Consider the following 25930-nt stretch of genomic DNA (forward strand, 5'->3'; position numbering starts at 1 on the left):
CAAAGATCACGCCAAGGTTGCGGGCCTGGGGAGATGGGGAGACAGTGGTGCCGTCGATGGTGAGAGTGGGGTTATTGATTTTGCTGAGTGTGGCTTTGGAGCCTATGAGGAGGAATTCTGTCTTATCGCTGTTGAGTTTGAGGAAATTATGTTGCATCCAGGTTTTTATAGCTGACAAACAGGAGTTGATATGGGAGAGGCGGGGGTTGTGGGGGGATTTGGTGCCAAGGTAGATCTGGGTGTCATCGGCGTAACAGTGGAAGTCCAGGTTGAAGTGGCGGAGTATCTGACCAAGGGGGAGGATGTAGATGATGAAGAGGAGGGGGCTGAGTACGGAGCCTTGGGGAACGCCTTGAGTGACTGTGGCTGTAGCAGAGGTGTGGTTGTGGAGAGAGATGAAGTAGGATCAGTTGGAAAGGTAGGAACAGAGCCAGCTGAGTGCAGAACCTTCAATGCCGAGGTCTCCAAGACTGGTAAGCAGGATGTTATGGTTCACTGTATCGAAGGCTGCACTCAGGTCGAGGAGGATGATGATGTTGAGGGAACCAGTGTCAGCAGAGGTGAGGAGGTCATTGAGGACTTTGAGGAGAGCAGTTTCAGTGCTATGGAAGGGGTGAAAGCCAGATTGGATCAAAGGGAGGCTACAGATTTTTGGCTGTTGAGTAGAGCAACTACTCGTGGATAAAAACTGATTTTATGTCTGGCTGTGGCAGCTTTGACAGTCCGGAGTCGCCTTCCAGAGGGAAGTGATTCAAAGAGTTTGTGGCCAGGGTGAGAGGGGTTAGAGATGATCTTGCCCGCTCGCTTCCTGGCCCTTGCAGTGCACAGTTCATCAATGGATGCTTCTTTCACTGTCCCCACCTTCATTGAATAACTTGCGATTCCCAACCGTAAGGGAGAAAACAGGCGGTAAGAGAAACCCTTTTGTAGAAAATAAAAACATCAGCACAAAAGAAGGGCTTTGGACCGATGGCAGATTATGAGCCAATTCTGTACTTATTGGACCACTTTATCAACATTCTTGTGAGGTGCTACAAAATGATGTATTGTGGTTTACACTGTAGAAATCAATGTTACTATAAAAGTACAACCAGGAAGTACTTTCCCAACGTTACTGCAGGAGGTACAAGAACTTACCATCGTATTTAGCTAATACTGCTTGCACATCAGCATAGGCCTGTAACTCTAAAAGTGCCTCCAGTAAATTTTCATGAATGTTGAACATGCTGAGGAGGGGGAATTCCTTCATCAGCTGTAACATAACCAAACTGAGAGTTACATTGTGGAACAGATGATAATGCAGACATTTAAAAATGGAAATTGCAAACTTAAGGGCTGGTCCCACTTGGGCGTCATTTGTGCGCCACGCAAGAGGCGCGAAGATTTTGTGAATCGCAAAAATCCTGGGGCGGCGCCACGTCTCACTGCCTATGTCATCACGTCTCACCACGTGCCATGAGCGCGTAATGCACGCCATGCGCGCGTCAGGACACGTGCGTGACACGTAAACTAACTCACGTAAATGACGCGCAAATAACGCCCATGTGGGACAGTCCCTTAAGTTGGCACATTTTGAGTTATGGATTTTCAATAGTGCTGATCCTTCATTGTACCAATGTAAAATAACAGACATATATTAAGTTAGTTCATTCAGCTAGTTCTTCAGACACTGAATCTAATTTTAGTGGCTGTGAATAACTTGTCTAAAACGCAATCTGCTGGGCACAATGTTGGGAAATGGGGAGATATGCATAGTATTTTGTCAGAATTCAAGACACGTGTATATTTATCATTCATAGATCTTTAATTGTTAAAGGGGGAAACACATTAATTATGCTTTATAACATAATTCCGAGAATTTTATTTTAAAAATTGAAATGCTGAAATAGGTCATAAGTTGTAAACCAACAGGAGAAGATGAAGTGGCAATATACATTGCATCTTGAGTGGGGAGAAGGCAGGAACGGGGTACTGATTGGGAATCTCTTGCACCTATTGTCCTGCACCTATCGTCTATTTTCTATTGAGCAAAACACAATGTGCTGGAGGAACTCAGTGGTGCGTGCAGCATCTGGGCAGGGAATAGACAGACAACGGTTTGGGTTGAAACCTTTCTTCAGTTCTGCCCAGCAGTGTGTTTTGCTCAAGATTCCAGCATCTTGTGTCTACATTGACGCATATGTATTTTCATTGCAGTGGGTAATGACATTTAAATGGTACACAGTGCTGGGACACTCCAGAATCAGAGGTCTGTAATAATCAGGTTTAACTGCAGCTCCATTTTCACTTCTACTTACATCTCGCATCATTTTCACTGCTTCTCTTGTCCTTCCCAGTTTTCTTGAACACATTGCCAATCTTCTTTTAATATAAACTAACACGTTTGTGTCTCGCCCTGAAAGACAAGCATCTTCAATGTACATGCAATGTTTTTCCCCGAGAAGACAGCCATTTATTTAGGAACATGGAACAGTGGGAAGCTATTCAGCGCCTACAGCTTGTCCGGTCAGAGCTGATCTATCTTCAGTTACTTTGATGTAGGCAGACAGGAAGGCTCTGCGGAGGGTAGTGAGGGGAGCAGAGAGGATCATTGGCGTCTCCCTACCCTCGGTACAAGAACTGTTCCAGAGCCGCTGTCTGGAAAAAGCTCAGAGAATTGCTAAGGACAAATTGCATCCCCCTCCACACACACCTGGATCTCCTGCCATCAGGCAAGAGATACCATAGCATCAAAGCCCGGACTACCAGACTGCTAAACAGCTTCCTGCCACAGGCTGTGAGGCTGCTAAACAGTCACTCTGTACTCACAGTCACCTGATTCTGCGGCTTTGCACTGACATTTTAATAACTCTGGCACTGGCTGCCCTGGACATTTTAATGATTGGTTTACTGTGTTTTAATGTTGCTGTTTTACCTGCTTTTAACTATTTATACTGTTTCATCAGGGACTGGGTTGTTTTTTATTGTTATTATGTGTGAAATGTTTTAAGTTTCATGTGCGATGCTCCGGTATTCCCTTGGGAAACGTCTTCCCATGCAACTGTTGCTTTGCAAGATGACAATAAAGGTTGATTTGATTTGTATCAACATTTTCTGCATTTTACAAAGTGATAACTATTTTTTTTTACTTCAGACAAAGAATACAGTAAGTTAACTGTCCAGGTAATCTGATTTTGTAAAAACATGGTTTTCCAACATTATGCTATTTTAGTTTTATTTTGGTTCAGAGATACAGAGATAACAGGCCCTTTGGCCCATCAAGTCCGCACCTACCAGCGATCCCCGCATATTAACACTACCCTGCACACAGTGGGGACAATTTTACATTTACACCAAGCTGATTAATCTACAAACCTGTACGTCTTTGGAGTGTGGGAGGAAACCGAAGATCTCGGAGGAAACCCGCACAGGTGACGGGGAGAAGGTACAAACTCCGTGTACACACGCTCCTGTAATCAGGATCGGACTCGGGACTCTGCCGCTGTAAGGCAGCAGCTCTATCGTTACGCCATTGTGCCGCACCAAAACAAATTACTACAAAAATAATCTGTACTTATGTAAAAGGATAAATATCTTGTGATAATATTTGATATACGGAGAGCTTAATTTGAACCAAATTCTAAATGTAAAAACTAAATTGGGGACATTTACATTGACCCCAAGAATGTTCACACAATCGGAGGTTCCCTCATTGTTCATTTTTTTGGAACTATTATTAATTTGTGCAAAGTGATATAAGAGTGAATGCAAAATGTGGTTTGAGAGGAGACTGTTGAGAACACTTTCTGTCTTCCTGGGTATATGTGGCTTTCTTGTCTCTTATCCTCCGATCTGAATTGAAAGCCAATTTGTCACCTCAAAAAGACAGGGCATTACAAGGTATCCATCTGACAATCCCCTTCACCTAATTACTCAACAACGTAATCATTTGATAACACACCAGGATTTTAGGAAGTGCTCTAAGTAGAAACATAAATAAACATACTGACATTATCTGAATATGTTTCAATGCTTTTACCACTCAAGGCAATCATGACCAGTTTTTCTCAGGGTGGGAATGAGAAAGCTGAGTGCACCTTAATGGAAACAATAACAAGATTATGACCAGAAATATCTGCCAGTGCCACAGCTCCCCGCCTTATAGTCTGCTCACCATTTCTTTGATTCAGGTTCAGGTCGGTTAAGTGGCTGTTTTTCCCACTTTGCTCCAGGTGACTCTATGATCACCACCATTACCTGACATAAAAATAAAGCTTCAGTAATTCCTCCCTGGGCTCCTGCACATCGGGCTGCCATCTTTCTCACTCCCAAATGAGGGACAAAAGGTCAAATTAAGGGACAAATTCCCGACGGCAATTTGTTGACCGACTCGGCCGTGGCTGGGTGAATGATGAGTTGGCCCCGGGTGCTGGACTGCACACAAAGCACAGCCGGCCGGCGGGCCAGCTGAGGAGTTTTGACCCAGGTGCGCAAAGTCCGGCACCCCACCCAACTTGTGAACCGATGATCGGCCATGAGAAGGGGTGGTGGTGTTGGCGGTAAGTGAAGGTAGGACAGCTGGCCGGGCTGACGACTGACAGGGCCACGTGCGAGGCGCTGCTGCTGCACTCCATGGGCGGGTGAGGCGGGGCCGAACGCAACACTCCGGCCCGACAGTCACCTCGACCAGAGTAGTAGCAGTCAAATAGGGGCCAAGGGACAAAGCAATTTAGCCCAATATACGGGATATCCCGGCTAATGCGGGCCAGTTGGCAACCCTACATGCACAAGCCACGTTTTAATCAGGTTGCCTGGATTAGCACAAGAAGCTGCTGCCCTACATTTCCCTCTTAAGCACTGTAGAACTAGTTTAGTTTAGTTTAGCGAGACAGCGCGCTAACATGCCCTTCGGCCCATCGAGTCCGCACCGACCAACGATCCCTGGAAATTAACACTACCCTAAGCACACTAGAGACAATTTTACATTTATACCAAGCCAATTAACCTACAAACCTGTACGTCTTTGGAGTGTGGGAGGAAACCGAAGATCTCGGAGAAAACCCACGCATGTCACGGGGAGAACGTACAAACTCCGTCCAGACAGCACCCGTAGTCGGGATCAAACCCGGGTCTCTGGCGCTGTAAGGCAGCAACTCTACCGCTGCGCCCACTCACTAGGCGTGTGATACCCTGCACACACTAGGGACAATTTTACATTGATACCAAACCAATTAACCTACAAACCTGCACGTCTTTGGAGGCAACTAAAATGATAGAATTTTGAACTTTCTAGTGATTCCTATGTGAAAATGTACATTCTCAGGAGATGCTGTACAAATATATGGGCAAAAAAAAAAGAAAAACAAATATATGACATGCTTTGCAAGGAACTGAAGTAGGCCATTATTGTCACAAGCGAGTTATGGTCTGTCTTGTGAATGGTGATAAAATATTTACTGCGGCCTCCCCACAGATTCAATTTATAATACCCCATTGGTCTTAAAGTAACACAAAGATTATTTAATTGTGTAGCTTCATTTGTTTAGTTTTAAATGGACTGTTGCAAACACTGTAGTAGTTTTACTATTCCACATTACATCATCTGTCTCTCACTTTTTTTGAAGGGGTGATCAATTGTTTCCTAAATAAAGAATAAACAAATACTACACATTCTGGTGGAGGTATTGCTCTTTACACCAGTTGACCTTAGATTCAAGATATTAAAAGATATTTTGAAAAAGAAGATTCTTAGATGAATTTATTTCTGGTTGGTGTTCAAGACACTTGGAGGAATATCCATATCTCTAACTGTGGCCCATTAATAGCCCAGCACCTAACTCACTGGGATACTCTACGCTCTCAATCACCATCTCCCTGTGTTCTCACAACCCGGGGCTGATGCTAGATTCTCAAAAAATACATTTAAATAAACAAATTCTTCTCTATCAACAATCTCCACTACCCAGCCCTCTCTTTCAAGCCACTTTAACACCTTTCCCACACTGAGCGAGGATCCCGCTCTCTCTCCAAATCAGAGTCTCCAAACACCGATTTTTGCAGACCAAACATGTTGGAAGGAACTGCAGATTCTGGTTCTCACCGAAGACAGACACAGAATGCTGGAGTAACTCAGCGAGACAGGCAGCAGCTCTGGATAGAAGGAATAGGCGACGTTTCGGGTCGAGACTCTTCTTCAAACTCTTCCATTCTTAAATTTCTTAAGGGGTTGGACAGGCTAGATGCAGGAAGATTGTTCCCGATGTTGGGGAAGTCCAGAACAAGGGGCCACAGTTTAAGGATAAGGGGGAAATCTTTTAGGACCAAGATGAGGAAAAATGTTTTCACACAGGGAGTGGTGAATCTCTGGAATTCTCTGCCACAGAAGGTAGTTGAGGTCAGTTCATTGGCTATATTTAAGAGGGAGTTAGATGTGGCCCTTGTGGCTAAAGGGATCAGGGGGTATGGAGAGAAGGCAGGTACAGGATACTGAGTTGGATGATCAGCCATGATCATATTGAATGGCGCTGCTGGCTCGAAGGGCCGAATGGCCTACTCCTGCACCTATTTTCTATGTTTCTATTCATCAAGCAGAGTAAAGAATCTTTTTCAATTCGGCCATAATGTGCACAAAAATAGCCACCTTGGCTTCCTTACAGTAACTGCAAGCGCAGTAAATTGCATAGTTGCAACCCTCTCAACTCAAGTGGCAAGCAGAATGACTGACAGAAGTATTTCTATTGCAATCTTAGATAATTGTTTTTGCACCTTGGCTATATTCTCCTGGCACTTATATCTCTGCCATCAAGTCAGTGGACACACAACCTGCTCACTCACTATAACACTCCTCGCTCAGCATTATCTTGCCTTTTCTACTTGGTCTAATCTACTTGGAGACCTCCTGCAGTCTCGACCCATAATCGCCAAGAAATGAATAAGAAACCATGAGTGAACTAAACTGAAATAAAAACCTTTTCACCCAGAGAATTGCGAATCTATGGAATTCTCTGCCACAGAAGGCAGTGGAGGACAATTCACTGGATGTATTCAAGAACGTTAGTTACAGCTCTTTGGGATAACGGAATCAAGGGATATAGGGAGAAAGCAGGAACAGAGTACTGATTCTGGATGATCAGCCATGATCATATTGAATGGCAGTGCTGGCTTGAATGGCTGAATGGCCTACTCCTGCACCTATTTTCTATGTTTCTATCTATCAAAGATGAGCAGTTTGAACTTGCTGCAGGCAAGGTACTTACTGTGTTGTGCTTCATACTGTGCTCCGTGGTGCTGCAGTTGCTGGCTGCGTCTGTAACAAACCTCTCCTGCCTTGAGAGCCTGTTTAAAAAGCCTTTCTGCTTCCACAATGGTGGTGGCTTCTTCCTCAGCCAACAGAATATATGCAGTCGCACATCTGTAAAAAGATTCATACCTGATTACACATGGGCTCACCTGAAATAACTATGCTGAGTTAAAATAGGCTTTCATTTCTTAAACTCGGATTTGTTTATAGGATATGGCTGTCACCACAAAAGTAGATTTATTAGTCATCCATCTTAAATTTTCATTCTTTCTACCAACAGTTTAACTTGGCTGCAATGTGCACAATATGCAAATAACCTACAGTTAATCGCCTAGGGTACTCTGATAGTTCATCCCAGACCACAGACCTCCACCATTAAACCTACGACCCAATGATGACTAAAATATGTGGTCTGATAAACACAAAAAGATGGTTTTCAAGAATTACAACGGGATCTTGATCAGTTGGGCAAGTGGGCCGGGGTTTAGCAAATGGAGTTTGATTCAGGTAAGTGTGAGGTGTTGTAAACCAGGGCAGGGCATTCACTATAAACAGTGGAGCAGGCGGATTAAGGAGTTAAAATTATATCGTTCCCTGAATTTAAGATAAGGAGGTGAAGAAAGATTTTGACACAATGACCTACATCAGTCAGGGAATTGAACATGAAGTTCAGATGTTATGTTACAGTTAGGGTTGCCGGGACATCCCGTACATTGGGTTAAATTGGTTTGTCCCATATGGGACTGCCCTTGTCCCGTATTTGACTGCTACTACTCGGGTCGAGGGGACTGTCGGATTGGAGCTCCGCATCACCCGTCCCGACGTAGTGCAGCCCATGGAGTGCAGCAGCAGCAGCGCCTCGCCCAGTCCTGTTGGTCGGCAGCTGTCCGACTTCGAACCTTCGCTTCCGCTGACACCACCACCCCTCCTTCTCATGGCTGATCATCGGTTTATGAGTTGGACGGGGCGCCGGACTTTGCACGCGACGTCGCGCGGACCAAAACTCCTCAGCTGGCCCCGCCGGCTGGGCTTTGTGTGCAGTCCAGCACCCGGGCCAACTCATCATTCACCCAGCCACGGCCGAGTCGGTCAACGAATGGCCGTCGGGGATTTGTCCCTTATTTGACCTTTTGTCCCTTATTTGGGAGTGAGAAAGTTGGCAGCCCTAGTTACAGTTGTACAAAACATTGGTGAGGATGCACGGAGTAATATGTTCATTTTTAGTCACCATGCTACAGGAAAAATGCTATTAAGATGGAAAGAGTGCAGAAAAGATTCACAAGGATGTTGCCAGGATTCAAGGGCCTGAGATTTGGCCCTTTGGCCAATTGAGTCCACGCCGACAATTGATCATCCATTCACACTAGATCAACGTTAACCCACTTTCACATTACTCCTTACACACTAGGGGCAATTTATAGAGACCAATCAATCTACATACCTACATGTCTGGGATGTGGGAGGAAATAGGAGCACTTGGAAGAAACCCAGTGAAAACGTGCAAACTCCACACAGCCAACACCCAGTCAGGATTGAACCCAGGTCTCTGGCACTGTTTGGCAGCAGCTCTATCAACTGTGCCACCAAAATCTGAAAGACTAAAATTACCCTGGAGAAAAAAATGATGAAATGATTCACTTAATATTTAAAATCCAAAACAGAAATTATACAAATAATGTAGGTGAATCATCATTTATTTCAGTGGCTGAATTTCATTTTAACTGCTTAAAGATCAGAATAAACCAGGTTTGGTTTTTAGACCATGCCAAATCCGTTGATATCAAAATGCTGCTGTCCTCTAATTAGAAATAGTACTTAGTGCCTTCTACATGTGAAGGAAGGGGGTTTAAAATCAGTAATAACTCTAATTTCAAATGGACAGCACAGTTGCGCAGCTGGGCGAGCCTCCGTCTCCCAGCTCCAGCTATTGAGTTCAATCCTGACCTCACATGCTGTCTGCCTGAAATACCTATGAGAGTGTGGATTTCCTCCGGGTGCTCCAGTTTCTTCCCACATCCCAAGCCATGCATGTTGGTACTTTAACTGGGCACAGTAAATGACTTGATGGGAAATAACAAGGGATTAGTCTATGATTGGTATATATGAAAATTAATAGACTCCTTGGCCAAAGGGTCTGTTTCTGTGCTGTGTGACTAATTGGATTCCAGTCCAATAGCTGGAAAATACAATCTGCTGAATTGGTTCTTATGGTGGTCTTACTGGTTATGTCCACACGATCCAGGGAAAAATAGTGACTATTTACGTGGCATGCTAAGAGCTGTGCCCAGCATTGATGGAACTGTAAACCAAGCAGGAATCAATGCCAGAGCAGGAAAGTACTATGATATCCACAACATTAACTAATTGCTCATATTGGACTGAAATTGTAAATGACTGCAGTTCAGTAGTGATCACCTAGACTCAGAAAGAAATCTATTTGGAGCTGTGATTGTTCATTTGCAAAACCGTCTCTTGTAGTTTAAAAAGAATCAAGTTTCAAAAGTTGAATCAAGATTGATTAGATTTAGTTTAGTTTAGTTTAGAGGTACAGTGCGGAAATAGGCCTTCCAGTGCACTGAGTCCATGCCGACCAGCAATCCCTGCACATCAACACTATCCTACACACACTAGGGACAATTTGCACTTATACCAAGCCAATTACTAACTTTGGTGCCTCCCCACCCAGTGGGAAACTTTGATTCTGCTGTGTGGGGATGTTTTGTGTCAAATTCTACAGTGTGTTGTGTTCTTTATTTTTATTGTATGGCTGTATGGGAATTTCATTTCACTGTGCCATCTGGCACATGTGACAATTAAATGTATCTTGAATCTTGAATTAACCTACAAATCTGTACGTCTTTGGAGTGTGAGAGAAAACCACAGATCTTGGAGAAAACCCATGCGGACACGGGGACAGACAGCAGCTGTAGTTGGGATCGAACCCGGATCTCTGGTGCTGCAAGCGCTGTAAGACAGCAGCTCTACCGCTGCGCCACTGTGTCGCTCTGTCTGATACCTGAACCGTGAAGTTAGCCATTTTGCTTGGAGCTTCTTGCTAATTATCTGAACATTGTTGTGAAGTGCTTATAACTACTGGTAGATTTAAAACAAATGTCAGAATTGTGAGATCATTCTTTGTAACCAGTTTTATAATGTTTCTAAACCAGTGAACATTGGAAATTTAAGCCTCGCGGCGTTGGGGCCTCAGCAGCGGTGATGCTTCATGGGTCGACCCACGGTTGACGAGAGCATAGAGGATCACGGTGAGTGAGGGAGGGAGAAGAGCAATGGAGGAACAATGGAGCGAAACGCTAGTCTCCCCTGGGGGTCGGGGGGAGAACAAAAGGAGGAGCGGGCGTACTTTGTAACTCTGTCCAATCTCACTGTGCTTAGTCACATGTGACAATAAAGTCTTCCATTCCACAAGATTGGCATTGGGGCAAAGTGAATTAACAATCAGCAATAGCAAGTTTGTGGTGACCAGCCAACAAGACCTTTAGTGATGCCTAGTGTGGCATTAGATAAAACTGCACACAACATTACTGTATGTAGCATACATCTGTTCTAGGCAGGGTACATTGAAATTTCTAATACTTGATGTATTCTGATTAAAAACAGAATTAAATATTACCAGGGACAATAGGGCCCTGATAATATTGGTGCAGCGGTAGAGTTACTACCTTACAGCGTTACATATCCGGGTTCGATCCCGACTTCGGGTGCTGTCTGTACGGAGTTTGTACGTTCTCCCCATGACTTGTGTGGGTTTTCTCAGAGATCTTTGGTCTCCTCCCACACTCCAAAGACGTACAGGTTTGTAGGTTAATTGGCTTGGTGAATGTAAAAATTGTCCCTAGTGTGTGTCGGATTGTGTTTATGTGTGGGGATTGCTGGTCGTCGCAGACTCGGTGGACCGAAGGGCCTGTTTCCGCGCTGTATCTCTAAACTAAACTACAGTCCACATAGAGTGATACAGTGTGGAAACAGGCCCCTCGGCCCAACTTGTCCACACTTTGGCCAACATGTCTCAGCAGCACTAGTCCCACCTGTCCTATCCATGTACCTGTCTAACTGTTTCGTCAATGTTGGGATAGTCCTTGCCTCAATTGCCTCCTCTGGCAGCTCATTCCATACACCCACCATGATCAAGTAAAATGGCAACAAGTTATTCAGTTAAAGTTCTCCCAATAAATGCTCAACCCCAAGTATGAAAAAGAAAATGTTTATTCTTAGGATGTAGGCAATACTTGGTAACTGAACATAGTCGCTCTGAGAAGATTGTGGTCGGCACTTCTAAGAGCATAGTGTGTTGTGGTAGGCGTCATATGCAGACCAGATTGAGCAGAGATTACTGCCTTCTTCCTTGTTGGACATGTGAACTCACTGGATTTCGACACCTTTTCATAGTCACTGGCCTGGTGCCAGTTCACAAATCATCAGGCTTTATTGAACTCACTTCACACATCCCAGTGTGGGATCTGAACTCTTGATTCTGAATTATTAGCTTTGCCCCATACCTGCTAGACAACGGAATTCTCATTCTCAGCCACACTATGCATGTAAATAGATTTATTTATTGAAATCATATTCTATGTCGCTCTTCCAGGGAGATGCTAAATGCATTTTGTTGTCTCTGTACTATACACTGACAATGACAATTAAAGTTGAATCTGAATCTGAACTATTTAATTAGTCAGTGCCACTCTGCAATATCTGCACTTTAATTTATTGGGAATATTCATGACACACATGCGTGTAATTGTGACTAAGACTTAATTAAAATGATAATGACAATAGCAATTAAGATTTTTAGCACTCGGTGGGTATTTAGTTCCTGTGAAATAGGATAAATTCTCAAATCAAAAATTCACTAAATGTAAAATCATTAGCTCTAAGTTTCCTAAATGCCTGCTGAGTAGCACCAGGGCAACAAATTGTGATCAGGTCAATTAACATTAGAGACTCTGACCATCTTAGTTTAGTTTGGAGATACAGCGCGGAAACAGGCCCTTTGGCCCACCGACCAGCGAGCCCCGCACATTAACACTATCCTACACACACACACTAGAGACAATTTTTACATTTACCAAGTCAATTTACCTACAAACCTGTGCGTCTTTGGAGTGTGGGAGGAAACTGAAGATCTCGGAGAATAGCTAATGTTATCCCACTTTTCAAGAAAGGAGCGAGGGGGAAAACGGGGAATTACAGACCAGTTAGCCTGACCGGTGGTGGGAAAGATGCTGGAGTCAATTATTAAAGAGAAAATAATGGGGCATTTGGATAGCAGTCAAATGGATTAGTCCAAGTCAACATGGATTAATGAAAAGAAAATCATGCTTGACTAATCTTTTGGAATATTTTGAGGATGTGACAAGTAAAATGGATGAAGGGGTGCCAGTGGATGTAGTGTATCTAGACTTTCAGAAGTCTTTGATAAGGTCCCACACGGGAGACTGGTGACTAACATTAGAGCACATGGTATTGGGGGTAGGGTGTTGACATGGATAGAAAATTGGTTGGCAGACAGGAAGCAAAGAGTAGGAGTGAACGGGTCCTTTTCAGAATGGCAGGCAGTGGCGAGTGGAGTGCCGCAAGGCTCGGTGCTGGGGCCGCAACTGTTTACCATATATTTTAATGATTTGGAAGAGGGAATTAGGAGCAACACTAGCAAGTTTGCGGATGACACAAAGCTGGGTGGCAGTGTGAACTGTGAAGAGAATGTTAGGAGGTCGCAGGGTGATCTGGACAGGTTGAGTGAGTGGGCAGATGCATGGCAGATGCAGTATAATATAGATAAATGTGAGGTTATCCACTTTGGCGGCAAAAACAAGGGGGCAGATTATTATCTCAATGGGGTTAGGTTAGGCAAGGGGGAGGTGCAGCGAGACCTGGGCCATCCTTGTACACCGGTCACTGAAAGTTGGCGTGCAGGTACAGCAGGCAGTGAAGAAAGCTAATGGAATGTTGGCCTTCATAACAAGAGGATTTCAGGATAGGAGTAAAGAGGTTCTTCTGCCGTTGTATAGGGCTCTGGTGAGACCACATTTGGAGTATTGTGTCCAGTTTTGGTCTCCTAATTTAAGGAAGGACATCCTTGTGATTGAGGCAGTGCAGCATAGGTTCACAAGATTGATCCCTGGGATGGCGGGACTGTCACATGAGGAAAGATTGAAAAGACTAGGCTTGTATTCACTGGAGTTTAGAAGCATGAGGGGGGATCTTATAGAACATGTAAAATTATAAAAGGACTGGACAAGCTAGATGCAAGAAAAATGTTCCCAATGTTGGGCGAGTCCTGAACCAGGGGCCACAGTCTTAGAATAAAGGGAAAGCCATTTATGACTGTGAGAAAAAACCTTTTCACCCCAAGAGTTGTGAATTTGTGGAGGCCAAACCACTGGATGGATTTAAGAGAGAGTTAGATAGAGCTCTAGGGGCTAGTGGAATCAAGGGATATGGGGAGAAGGCAGGTATGGGTTATTGATTGGGGACAATCAGCCATGATCACAATGAATGGAGGTGCTGGCTCGAAGAGCTGAATGGCCTCCTCCTGCACCTATTTTCTATGTCTATGGTTCTAAAACCCAGAAAGGTCACGGGGAGAACGTACAAACTCCGTACAGACGGCACCGGTAGTCGGGATCAAACCCAGGTCTCCGGTACTGCAAGCGCTGTAAGGCAGCAACTCTACCACTGCGCCACCATGCCGCCCATCTTGTTTGGTTTCTTTATCTGCAGTCAGAGAGGATAATGTTCCCACACCAGGATCAGACTCTAAAATTGGCAACGTAGCCATTTTGAAAGGGAAAGCTGATCTACCGAATAATTTGGAACATTTAACCTGCAATAAAACAGATTACAGGGTGCTAATAATGCGAAGAGTTCTCACCTTTAAATATCAAAGTGGAATATTATTCGGAAGTGGGACAGTGTCAACCAACTGTTCGGCCAGTGAGTGTTTTAGTGATATTAAAAACAATTCATCAAACTGTTTAAGAAAGAACGGCAGATGCTGGAAAAATCGAAGGTCGACAAAAATGCTGGAGAAACTCAGCGGGTGAGGCAGCATCTATGGAGTGAAGGAATAGGTGACTGAAGAAGGGTCTCGACCGGAAACGTTGCCTATTCCTTCGCTCCATAGATGCTGCCTCACCCGCTGAGTTTCTCCGGCATTTTTGTCTACCTCCGACCAATCAAACTGTGGTCATCCGGATATTAATTCCTGTTAAATATGCACACAAGGACATGTTGGCATCATGCTAACCAAGCTGCAGCACCTTGTTAGTTTTTAATCTCTGCATGTTGATGCACAGCTCATAAGCTGAAACCTTTCTGTTACTGCAATAATGTCAAAAACCTTTACACAACGGGTCTCAGTGAGTGAAATGAATATGAGTTGCAGACTGTGACAATACACAGAGCAGCTGGTGCGATTCCAAGGCAATTCAATGCAAAGAACATTAATGGTCACCCACTAGTGAGTACGGGACAGTGATTTCTTTGAATAGTTCAGATAATGTCACAAATTACAAGAGCGTAGCTCAAGCAGTTCATAACCACCATCTTACTTCTGAAATTGCCTTAAAACACTCGCAGGCCACTCTTTAGGAACATACATTGTGAGCTTTATTCCATTTTGAGTCCTTCTTTTTGCTTGCAGAGGCGGAAACAGTGGACGGTAAAACCCCCTGGGTGGAAAGCGGACAGTGGTCTGGTCAGAACTCAGTGGAAATTACAAGACCTGTACAAAATATTGATCCGAGTACATGAGCATTAAACCAAGAACAGCACCCTCATTTCAAGTGTTAAATATGCCGCTTAAAATGAAAAGGTTTCGTACAGATAGCCAGGGCGAGTTCAGAGCACACATTAAATTCACAGGAACTGTCGACGACAACTTCTGCAGGTGCAAGGTGCAAGAAGCAAAAACGTCACTCACTCATTTAATTCTAAGGCCTCGTGTGCTGCTGAGATTCTTGCTTGTGGGTTCCTCTCTCTCCAAGCTTTTTGCATGACTGTTCAAATGAAATAAAAGCATTATATATAATGAGATGTAACAAGTCACCGGAATTTGAAAGTTCACCAATCTCGAAAGTTCTTTCCCAGGTTTTCATCTCCAAACAAGTTTTAGTTGGGATGCAACCGTTGTGGCAAAGACCCCTCTTCACAACGTGAAAATTGGCCAAAGTTTAGGCTCGGGAACGTAGAAGTGAATTCAAATGGAGACAGCAATAAAATTCCAGAAATAACATGACCCATGGAAAATAAATACATTAGTCTAAAAACACACTCTCCCTGATGTGGTTACAATGAACGATATCACACACTGATGCGTTAAACTGGCAGCTCTCACTAGATTGCGTCATTATGAAGACAATGTCTTGTAGGATAGAAATTTGGAAGTTAAATCAAATCGCATTCAAAAGACTTTATGAATACGATCCTATGGTTCAGAACTGTTTTCGGCACTCTTCAATATTCAATTTAATTTGTGACTCCTCCAAACTACAGATTGAAGCAGCCTATGTCTGCTTGCAATAAGACCTCATCAATGTCTAGGTGTGGGCTGATTAAGTGGCAAGTAACTTGCATGTCATACAAGTGTTGTGCCATCTCCGCCAAGATTCTGAACACCTATCCATGACATTTACTGACATTCTCATCAACAGTTCCTCCACATTCCATGTTCTGGAGGATTCAACCAAATAATAACTGGATTAGACATAAATACCATGACTAGAGTAGTTCAGAGGCCACTGACGCCCCAGAGCTTATGCTCCATCCATAAGGTACGTTAGGAGCGCTCAAATATTTAGACGGTGGCATAGCGGTGAAGCTACTGCCTTACAGCGCCAGAGACCCGGGTTTGATCCTGACTACAGGTGCTGTCTGTACGGAGTTTGTACGTTCTCCCCACGACCTGCATGGGTTTTCACCGAGATCTTCGGTTTCCTCCCAAACTCTAAAGACGTACAGGTTTGTAGGGTAATTGGCTTGGTATAAGTGTAAATTGTCTCTAATGTGTGTCGGGTAGTGTTAATGTGCGGGGATCGCTGGTCGGTGCGGACTCGGTGGGTCCGAAGGGCCTGTTTCTCTAAACTAAACTTGCTTGAGTGCAGCTGGCCAGTGTTCAATGAGCCCAGCTGTCAGGAGCAAAACATGCAGCTTGTTCGACATCCCATTCACAGACCTGTGCATTTATTGCATCCACTAACATGCTCCGTTGCAACAGTGTGCACCATCTATTAAATGCATTGTACCGATCTGTCAAGGGTTCTTCAAATCCCACAACCCACACCACTCCAGGCAATGAACAAGGAGACCAGATACAAGACATAGACACACAATGCTGGAGTAACTCAGCGGGACAGGCAGCATCTCTGGAGAGAAGGAATGGGTGACGTTTCAGGTCGAGACCCTTCTTCATACTGAGAGTCAGGGGAGAGGGAGATACAGAGATAAGGAAGTGTTAGGTGTGAAAACAAGACATCAAAGGAGGTGGAGATCAAGGAAAATGGAGAGTTGGTCATTGTTAGCTGGGAGAAGGTAAGAACAAAGCAAACAGAGATAAAATGTAATAGGGGACAGTCAGCCTGGTCAGAGGATTGGGAAGGGGGAGAGAGGAAAAGCAGGGGTTCCTTGAAGTTAGAGAAGTCAATGTTCATATCGCTGGGGTGTAAGCTACCCAAGCAAAATATGAGGTGCTGCTCCTCCAATTTGTGCTGGGCCTCACTCTGACCTGGGTCCATTTTTCTCATCTTTGAGCCTCTTTAAAACTCTACAAACAGTTTATTTTAAGTACAAGTCGTATTAAAAATGATAAACATCTGTCTGTTAGAAAGGGGTTACATTCTATTTATATTAGCGTCTGTGGAATTTATAATGCAATTTTTCAAAATTGTTGGCAATTTGCAGGGTTTTTTTGTTTTTGTAAAATCCCAAACAAACGTGAGGGATTTCACTATGTGACATAATGCTTTTTAAATATGAAGGAAGCATCCAATTATCAGTTTATTTTCTTCTTCCCACCCCCCCACTATCAGTCTGAAGAAGGGTCTCGACCCGAAATGTCACCCATTCCTTCGCTCCATAGATGCTGCCTCACCCGTTGAGTTTCTCCACCATTTTTGACTACCTTCGATTGTTCCAGCATCTGCAGTTCTTTCTTAAACATCCAAATATCAGTTCCTTCTTAAACATCCCAGATCCCAAGGCCAGCTGGGAATCCTTAAAGTATCCAGTAGAATTGCAACATCTGTTATTCATGAATTTATGATTAAATTTTCATCAGCATTCATGACAGATGAACGCTTCAATAAATAGTTTGTTCTGAGAAACCGCAGTGAAGCAAGATTACTTTCGACCAACAAAAAGCACGGTGAATTTTAAAAGAACGGATGTGTAGACAATTAGGTGGGATGGGAATGTTTGGTCACAGTGATCTTGCCGGAGTGTCCATTATCTGCTGGAATAATGGGAGGAGTGGATAAACAGTGACCCTCAGAGGACTCTCCATCCCTCCACCCACTCACACACCCACCCACCAGCCAGCCAGCCATCCTGAAATCTGTGCCAACCAACACCCTCCACACTCGAACCAGTTGGAAGCACTGCGTCTTCCCCCTGGGTTTGAACAACATGTTTAACAAACTAACAGTAATTAAAGAAAGCAATATTCACAAATGTCTGGGTTTCCGATCTTACAGTCCTTCTTACTCGCGTCTGCAGGCCGTAAGTGATCAGTCTCACATGTGAAGAAGGTCTGATGGTCTTGTGCAGAAAGATTCATGTCATAGTAGGTCAGCGGTTCTCTGCCTGTCACCCACGTGTACCTTCGGAAGAATACAAGGGAGCAATGATCAAGCTGACAAGTGACCCTATTTGCTGGGATGACCAACTCGTCTCTATCTCCACGGCAGTGTTTCAAAGAAAACAAAAGCTCTTCCGAAAAATTATTCTCCCTTTTTTTGGAGAATAAAAGCCTAACATTGTTCATAAGTGATAGGAGCAGAATTAGGCCATTCGGCCCATCAAGTCTACTCCGCCATTCAATCATGGCCGATCTATCTCTCCCTCCAAACCTCACTCTCCTCCCTTCTCCCCATAACCCCAGACACTCGCACTAATCAAGAATCTATGTATCTCTGCCTTAAAAATATCCATTGACTTGGCCTCCACAGCCTTCTGTGGCAATGAATTCCACAGATTCACCACCCTCTGACTGTTTCATGCCGTGCTAACAATGACAAAGGAACATGTGACATTATTGCTAGTTCCCCATTCCTGTAAGAATTTTACAGGTGTATCTTTACTCTTTTAAGTATTAAATGGAAATGAAAAGCTCTGGGAAACACTGGATGATAGCTGACTCATGTAACAATGCATGTTATAGACAATAGATGCAGGAGTAGACCATTCGGCCCCTCGAGCCAGCATCGCCATTCACTATGATCATGGCTGATCATCCACAATCAGTACCTCTGTTACTGCCTTTGCCCCATATCCCCTGACTCCGCTATCTTTAAGAGCTCTATCTAACTCTATCTTGAAAGCATCCAGAGAATTGCCGTCCACTGCCCTTTGAGGCAGAGAATTCCACACTCACAACTCTGGGTGAAAACGTTTTTCCTCATCTCCATTCTAGATGGCCTACCCCTTATATTGTACATACAGCTTATAGATAATAATGATACAATAATGAGAAGTTTCTACATGCTCTATAGTATACATACAAAGTGACTCACCGATTATATTCTGCTCCTCTAAATAAATTTAATGGATTTCGCCATACCTTGCATTCTGTCAAAAATAAATAATGTTTATTAGTCATTGTTCTGTACTAAATACAAGACATTATTATCATGCATAACATTTCACTTCATGGCAGCAGCCTACATATAATGTTTTATAGCCATGAGAGGGATGGTTTATCATAAACATAATGAAATAGTGCGGGGGAAATAAGCGTGGCCAGGGTGACTGGTGTTTCAGTGCAAGAGCAAATTTAAGATAGTGATAACTCTATACGCTATAAGATTAATGAATAGGGAGAAAGCTGGACCTTGACTGGAAAATACTAACTTGGGGCAAGGCAAACTACAACGTTATTAGGCAGGAGTTCCAAAAAGTACACAGTGGGAGCAGTTGTTTGTTGGGTAAGTTTACATCTGACGGGGGAGTCGTTTAAAACCTGGGGATGTGGGTGTGGTACCCGACAAGTATTTTGCGTCCGTTTTCACTAAAGGAGAAGCACAGTGAGATCAGTGAGGATGATACTAAAACGCAAGGACTTCCACTGTTACGTCGATGACACCCAGATCTACCTCGGCACCCCACACCCCCCCCCCCCCACCCCTCTCCCATATCAACTCCTGTTTGTCAGCTATAAAAACCTGGATGCAACATAACTTCCTCAAACTCAACAGCGATAAGACAGAATTCCTCCTCATAGGCTCCAAAGCCACACTCAGCAAAATCAATAACCCCACTCTCACCATCGACGGCACCACTGTCTCCCCTTCTCCCCAGGCCCGCGAACCCTGGCGTGATCTTTGATTCCACCCTCTCCCTTGAGCCTCACATCCGCCATGTCATTAAAACCTCATTCTTTCATCTCCGCAACATCGCCAACCTCAGACCCTCTCTCACCTCCCGCTGCTGAAAGACTCATCCATGCCTTCATCTCCTCCCGACTGGACTACTGCAACTCACTTCTCCTTGGCATCAGCTCCACCTACATCAACCGACTCCAACTGGTCCAGAACGCAGCCGCCCGACTCATCACCCACACCAAATCCTGGCATCACATCACTCCAGTCCTCAAACAACTTCACTGGCTTCCCATCTCCCACCGGATCACCTACAAAATCCTGGTCCTCACCTACAAAGCCCTCCATCATCTGGCCCCCCCCCCCCCCCCCCCCCCCCCCCCCTCACTGACGTCCTCTCCCCCCCCTACAACCCTCACGGTCCCTCAGATCCACATCAGCCGGTCTCCTCTCCATCCACAAGTCCAACCTCCGCAGTTTTGGGGACAGAGCCTTCGCCTGGGCAGCTCCCAGGCTCTGGAAGTCCCTCCCCCAACTGATCCGCAATTCCGTGTCCCTCACCATCTTCAAATCCCGCCTCAAGACCCATCTCTTCACCTCTGCCTATCCTTAGCCCCACGTCCCCCTCCCATTTCATCTGTGCATTAATTGCCTCATATTGTGTTTTGAATTGTATTCTGTCTTTACTTTGTGTACTAGTCATGTCTCTACTATTTATTTCATTCCCCTTACATGTTTTTCCTCTAAATTTTTGTAAGGTGTCCTTGAGACTCTTGAAAGGCGCCCATAAATAAAATGTATTATTATTATTATTAAGGAGATTAAGGAGGAGGAGTAGTTGGGACACTTGAAGAGCATCAAGGGGATGTGCGGGGCAGTTTGTTTTTTTACACAGAGGGCAGTCAGTGCTTGGAACATACTGTTGGGGATGGTGTTTGAGGCTGATATCATGGTGGCATTTAAGAGAGTTTTGGATAGACATGTGGGTATGCAGAGAATGGAGGGATATGGATTATGTGCAGGCAGATAAGTGTTGGTCTTGACATCATATTCGGCACAGATATTGTGGGCCGAAGGGCCTGTTCTTGTGCTATGTTCTATAGGAGAGGAACTACAGCTGACGATATTAATCCTTTCAATTACACTAAATATGTTTTCCCCTAAACAATTCGCAAACCCTCTGTTTCTTGAACTTTTTCACCTCCTTTCCTCTAATTAACGATGTTCAAGCTTTTTGCAGGATTATGGGGTTTTTAAAAAATAATTTTAAGCCAAAATATCAAAACTGTTCAGTTTAAAATATAGTTATTTTGGAAAGTATAATAGCCAGAACAAATGGTGTGGAATGTGGAACTCAGCAGGACAGGCAGCATCTCAGGAGAGAAGGAATGGGTGACGTTCCGGGTCGAGATCTTTCTTCAGACACCTCTGAAGGCTCTTAAAGCTGATGAACTGTGTGGGAGGGAACTGCAGGTACTGGTTTACACCGTAGACACAAAACGCTGGAGTAACTCGGCGGGACAGGCAGCAGCTCTGGAGAGAAGCAATGTGTGACGTTTCCAATCGACAGTCACCCATTCCTTCTCTCCAGAGATGCTGCCAGTCCCGCTGAGTTACTCCAGCATTTTGGGTGTAAGTCATATTCATAGTTGGTATCAGGCAGTGCCGGATTTAGATGAAGAGAGGCCCTAGTCTGTTCCACCTAGTCTGAGGCCCCTCCCAATCCCTTACCCCCACGACTAGAAGATGATGGAAGAGTCCACCAGATTGACACCGATGTGCAGCCGAGCGTGGCCAATGAGATAAGGGGCTGGGAAGCTGCGCTTTTATTTATTTATTTATTGCCAGTGCTAGTGTCGAGTTATCGGCTTAAAACACTATTATTCTGAAATGGAGGGCAAGGAAAATTACTGAAGGGTTGTTTAGAGAATACAGTGCATTGTGACAGCATATGTAAGAAAGGCCTATGAGAGTGTCAAAAATATTATACACCCGGCTTGGCTGGAGGGCCCCTAGATTTCGAGGCCCTAGGCTTCAGCCTACGAAGCTCAATGGTAAATCCGGCTATGGTTTCAGGGTCTACTGTGAAATTTACCATGCTGAAAGAGAGAAGCAGCAAACTCCACCCTCTCTCCAGTGGCATTATCTCAACAACAAGCTGAAGCCCTGGGGAATGATTTGATAATTGCAGTTCTGTGAAGTATCTTGTCTATTTCACTCTGCACTATAGCTCTGTGGACAGTTATTAATGAGGATGTGACAAATATTGATAACAGATATTCTTCGGAATAACGTGCACTGATTACCACTGATCACGCAGTGGATGAAAGGTTTATTCCATTGTAAATTTGGTGCAAGAGTTGTACATCTAGATACATTTAATTACTTTTTCTGTGCTGAGTTGACCTCATTTATCTAAGGACAGTTGGCGTTCTGCAATTTCCTAATCAACAGGTTTAAAACATCAACACAAGCAGAAATTGCACAGGTAATGAAGGAAAGGAAAATTCTTAAAAACAATTCTGCTGAAAATCTCATGTTCTAGTAAGTGCTTGCACACGCACAGAGCTTCAGGGAACATGGAATCACTGATATATTCGCAGTAGATTTACTGCTAGTCTCTTCATTACTGGGGACCTCACAGTTCATTTACTATTTAAAATGAACACCCAAGGCAATTACAAACGTCGCGTAATCTGTGTCTTAATCACTTGAACATTATAAATAGTTTCCAGATCTTTCCTGCACTCCAGTTGCATGCAAATCATGATTTGAATGATTCAAGTGGACTGAACGATTGCTGCTAGTTTACAGCAGAAGGCACCTCAGGGCACAGCTCCTGCATCAGGGCAGCAATTCCGACCACAATGTAATCATAGCGCTACAATGAACAGCTCACCACTCAACTAATTTGAACAACATGTCTGGCATTCATAATCCTCAATCAAATTGCAAGAGTCACTTTATGTTGAAATCTACAGAGAGAATGACGGCCCCAAACGTGAGCCATTACTGTGCGGTTATCAGGTGCTACGTTGAATAAAAACACGTTTGCAACAGGGAGGCGCAAGGTGGTGCAGCGCTAGAGTTGCTGCTTTACACCGCTTGCAGCACCAGAGACCCGGGTTCAATCCGACTGCTGTCTGGATGGAGTTTGTAAGTTCTCCCCGTGACTGCGTGGGTTTTCTCCGAGATCTTCGGTATCCTCCCACGCTCCAAAGAGTCACAGGTTTGTAGGTTAATTGGCTTGGTATAATTGTAAATTGTCCCTAGTGTGTGTGGGATAGTGTTAGTGTGCGGGGATTGCTGGTCGGTGCGGACTCGGTAGGCCGAAGAGCTTGTTTCCGCACTGTATCTCTAAGCTAAACTAAACTAAAAGAGTTTGTTGTGGTTGAATAGTGTCTATAGTATGAACTTTTCATTGAGCTACATTAACCTTGGAAAGATAGCAATGTTTATTTATAAAGTTCACTCTGCCAAGTAAATAATGTATCAGACACGTCATTAGCGTTGACAGAATATCCACATAACATTTCTCTTTCACTGTTCCTTTGTGACAAAATAAGCAATTCATAAACGTTTTGAAAGTGTTTGAGAGGGATTTTGCTGCAGTTTTAATCCCTAAATGGAGCCAAAGTATAAACTGTCCGGTGCACGTTTCAAATGGGCTGAACACAATGTGGGCTGCGCAACATAGCAATAGAAACATCATCCAGGGATTATGATGTTCAATGGTACCTCATTGCCACACGTACCTAGGTACAGTGACATTTGCATGCATTTCACTGAAGATCTTATTATACGTAAGCACAAGTATGTAAGAATTGTTGATTAGACTGAAGAAGTACACAAGAGTTGCTACATTTCCGGCACCATCTTGCATCTTTCAAGTTTCAAGGTTGTTAAAAATGTACAGCCTGAACTTGGCCATAAAGGTCCGTTGTCCAGGCAGCGACACTGGGTTGTATTTGCAGGAATCAGCCCGCAATTAAACCACCATCATTGCCTCAATGCTGACAGCATGCCTTCTTCCTACAACTTGTTGAGTTAGAGTCGAGTTACAGCACATGAAAACTATGGCTCAACTCGATCCCTGCCAACTAAGATATTATCTATCCAGGCTAGTCTAACTTGCCCATATCCCTCCCAGCCTTTTCTATTTATGTCCCCATCCAAAGCCAGCACTAAACACTATTATTAGGTGACTTTCTCCAGGCCTCGTACTGAAGGGACCAGTTGCAGCTGAGGCTTGCCTGTGCCATTTATAGTCAGTGTGCAAGTCTAAAGGTATGCACTGCTACTGCAGTAAGTGCGTGGACAATCTAGAGCACTGCCCGACATGCAGGGCATTATAGAATGGCCCCACACAGGAAGGAATGGACTCTCGCAATCATTAGTATGAAGATGGGTCTCGGCCCGAAACGTCACCTCTCCAGAGATGCTGCCTGTCCCGCTGAGTTACTCCAGCATTTTGTGTCTATGTTTGGTTTAAACCAGCATCTGCAGTTCCTTCCTACACACAATCTTTCAACCATGTTTTGGAGGGCTGGGTATGGGAAATGGAGAGAGGTGCTGACATAGGAGACACAAGTAACTGCAGATGCTGGAATCTAGTGTAGAACACAGAACACCGGGATAACTCTGTGGATCAGGCAGTATCTCTGGAGGACATGCATAGGCATTGCTTTGGGACGGCACCCTTCTTTAAACTGGAACTTAAAGATGTCCCATCCCAAAAAGTCACCTATCCATGTCCTAAGATGCTGCCTGAGCCGCTGAGTTACTCCAGCACTTTGTGAAAAGTCACCTATCCAGGTTCTCCAGAGATGCTGCCTGAGCCGCTGAGATTATCCAGCACTCTGTGTCCTACAGCGGGATTAAAGGGTTTGATTCGCGGGAGGTGAATGCTAAGAATCACTTGGAATAATTTGAAGGATAGTTTAAAAGAGCAAGTATAAGGTCGGTCTTTTACAGAGGGATTCAGAAGAGAATCTTAACAAATAACCTCCTCGTAAAACTCTGATGGATGTGTGAGAATGTATTGGCTACCCTGCCAAAATAGCCCAAGTGAAAAGTCAAGGAAGATGCAAAGTCTAGTGCAAAGTTTGCACAGTATGTTGTGCAAAGCGTGGAGTCCATCTTTAACAGGGTGGAAATGATGGACAACTGTGACCGCACCTACAATGCAGGGCTTTTGCTCAGTGTCTTGGTGTCCAGGGCAGCAAGAGCAGAAGCTATTTTATCTTCCAGTGCAGTGGCAGAAGCTGAGATTCTGATACTCAAAGGTCGGCAGCAACCAGCTTGACCTTGGGTGTCAGTGTTCACAAGACTTGCATTACAATCCAACAATCTGAACTCAAACAGATTTCTGAGACTGCTGTGGCAACCTCAAGGGGAAAGGCAAGGGGTCGATGAAGCAAGAACATGTTACATTCTCTCAATGCAATATCTGACTTTACTGCAGTCCTCTATATACTCCATCAGTCAACAAGCACAGGCTTGTGCTATAACAGTCTAGTGAGTTGCATGCCAGAGATAAGGACCATGTTGTCAAAGGGTAAACCTCAGAGAGTAGCCACAAGGAACTGCAGGTGCTGGAATCTTGCACAGAATACAAAGCGCTGGAGTAACTCAGCGGGCCGCGGGGTCTGGAGGACATGGATAGTCAAGGTTTTGGGTCAGGACACCTTCTTCGCAGGATAATCCCTGCTGGCTCTTCAATGCCACATTCATAAGTGATAGGAGTAAAATTAGGCCATTCGACCCATCAAGTCAACTCCGCCATTCAACGACGGCTGATCCATCACTCCCCCCTAGCCCCATTCTGCCCCATAACCCCTGACACTTACTTTGTCGAGGCGGTTCCAATGCAGACAACAGAGCATTGTGCCACACAAGCTGGGTATGAATGCAATAGGATACCTTGGGCTTGCAGTACAATCCTGAATTTGACATGGTACAGCAAGGAGAAAGATACCAACCTTATGTTCACACCACCTGATGCTCTCCTACAGGAAAGTATAAAATACAATCACTAATCCTTGAACTCAGCGTAAACGACCTCCCACCAACTGTGACAGCAGACTAAGAGTTTCCGAAT

General features: G+C 44.3%; 1 protein-coding gene across 9 annotated transcripts in view; it reads right to left on the reverse strand.

The window, feature by feature from the left end:
* Positions 1 to 25930, reverse strand: part of LOC129706508 (suppressor of tumorigenicity 7 protein homolog) — a 182047-nt gene that overhangs the window by 30345 nt on the left and 125772 nt on the right. For 4 of the 9 annotated variants that reach the window (XM_055650857.1, XM_055650856.1, XM_055650863.1 and 1 more), the window contains exons 4-10: positions 19027 to 19081; positions 17963 to 18114; positions 15222 to 15297; positions 14899 to 14970; positions 7236 to 7390; positions 2298 to 2395; positions 1138 to 1252 (exon numbers count right to left, since the gene is read on the reverse strand). In XM_055650857.1, the coding sequence (XP_055506832.1) occupies positions 1138 to 1252; positions 2298 to 2395; positions 7236 to 7390; positions 14899 to 14970; positions 15222 to 15297; positions 17963 to 18114; positions 19027 to 19081 (723 nt within the window). The remainder of the gene's footprint in view (positions 1 to 1137; positions 1253 to 2297; positions 2396 to 7235; positions 7391 to 14898; positions 14971 to 15221; positions 15298 to 17962; positions 18115 to 19026; positions 19082 to 25930) is intronic. The other 5 variants (XM_055650859.1, XM_055650858.1, XM_055650860.1 and 2 more) reach the window with 5 other exon arrangements.

Source organism: Leucoraja erinacea, chromosome 19, assembly GCF_028641065.1.
Source record: "Leucoraja erinacea ecotype New England chromosome 19, Leri_hhj_1, whole genome shotgun sequence".
Taxonomy (NCBI): domain Eukaryota; kingdom Metazoa; phylum Chordata; class Chondrichthyes; order Rajiformes; family Rajidae; genus Leucoraja; species Leucoraja erinaceus.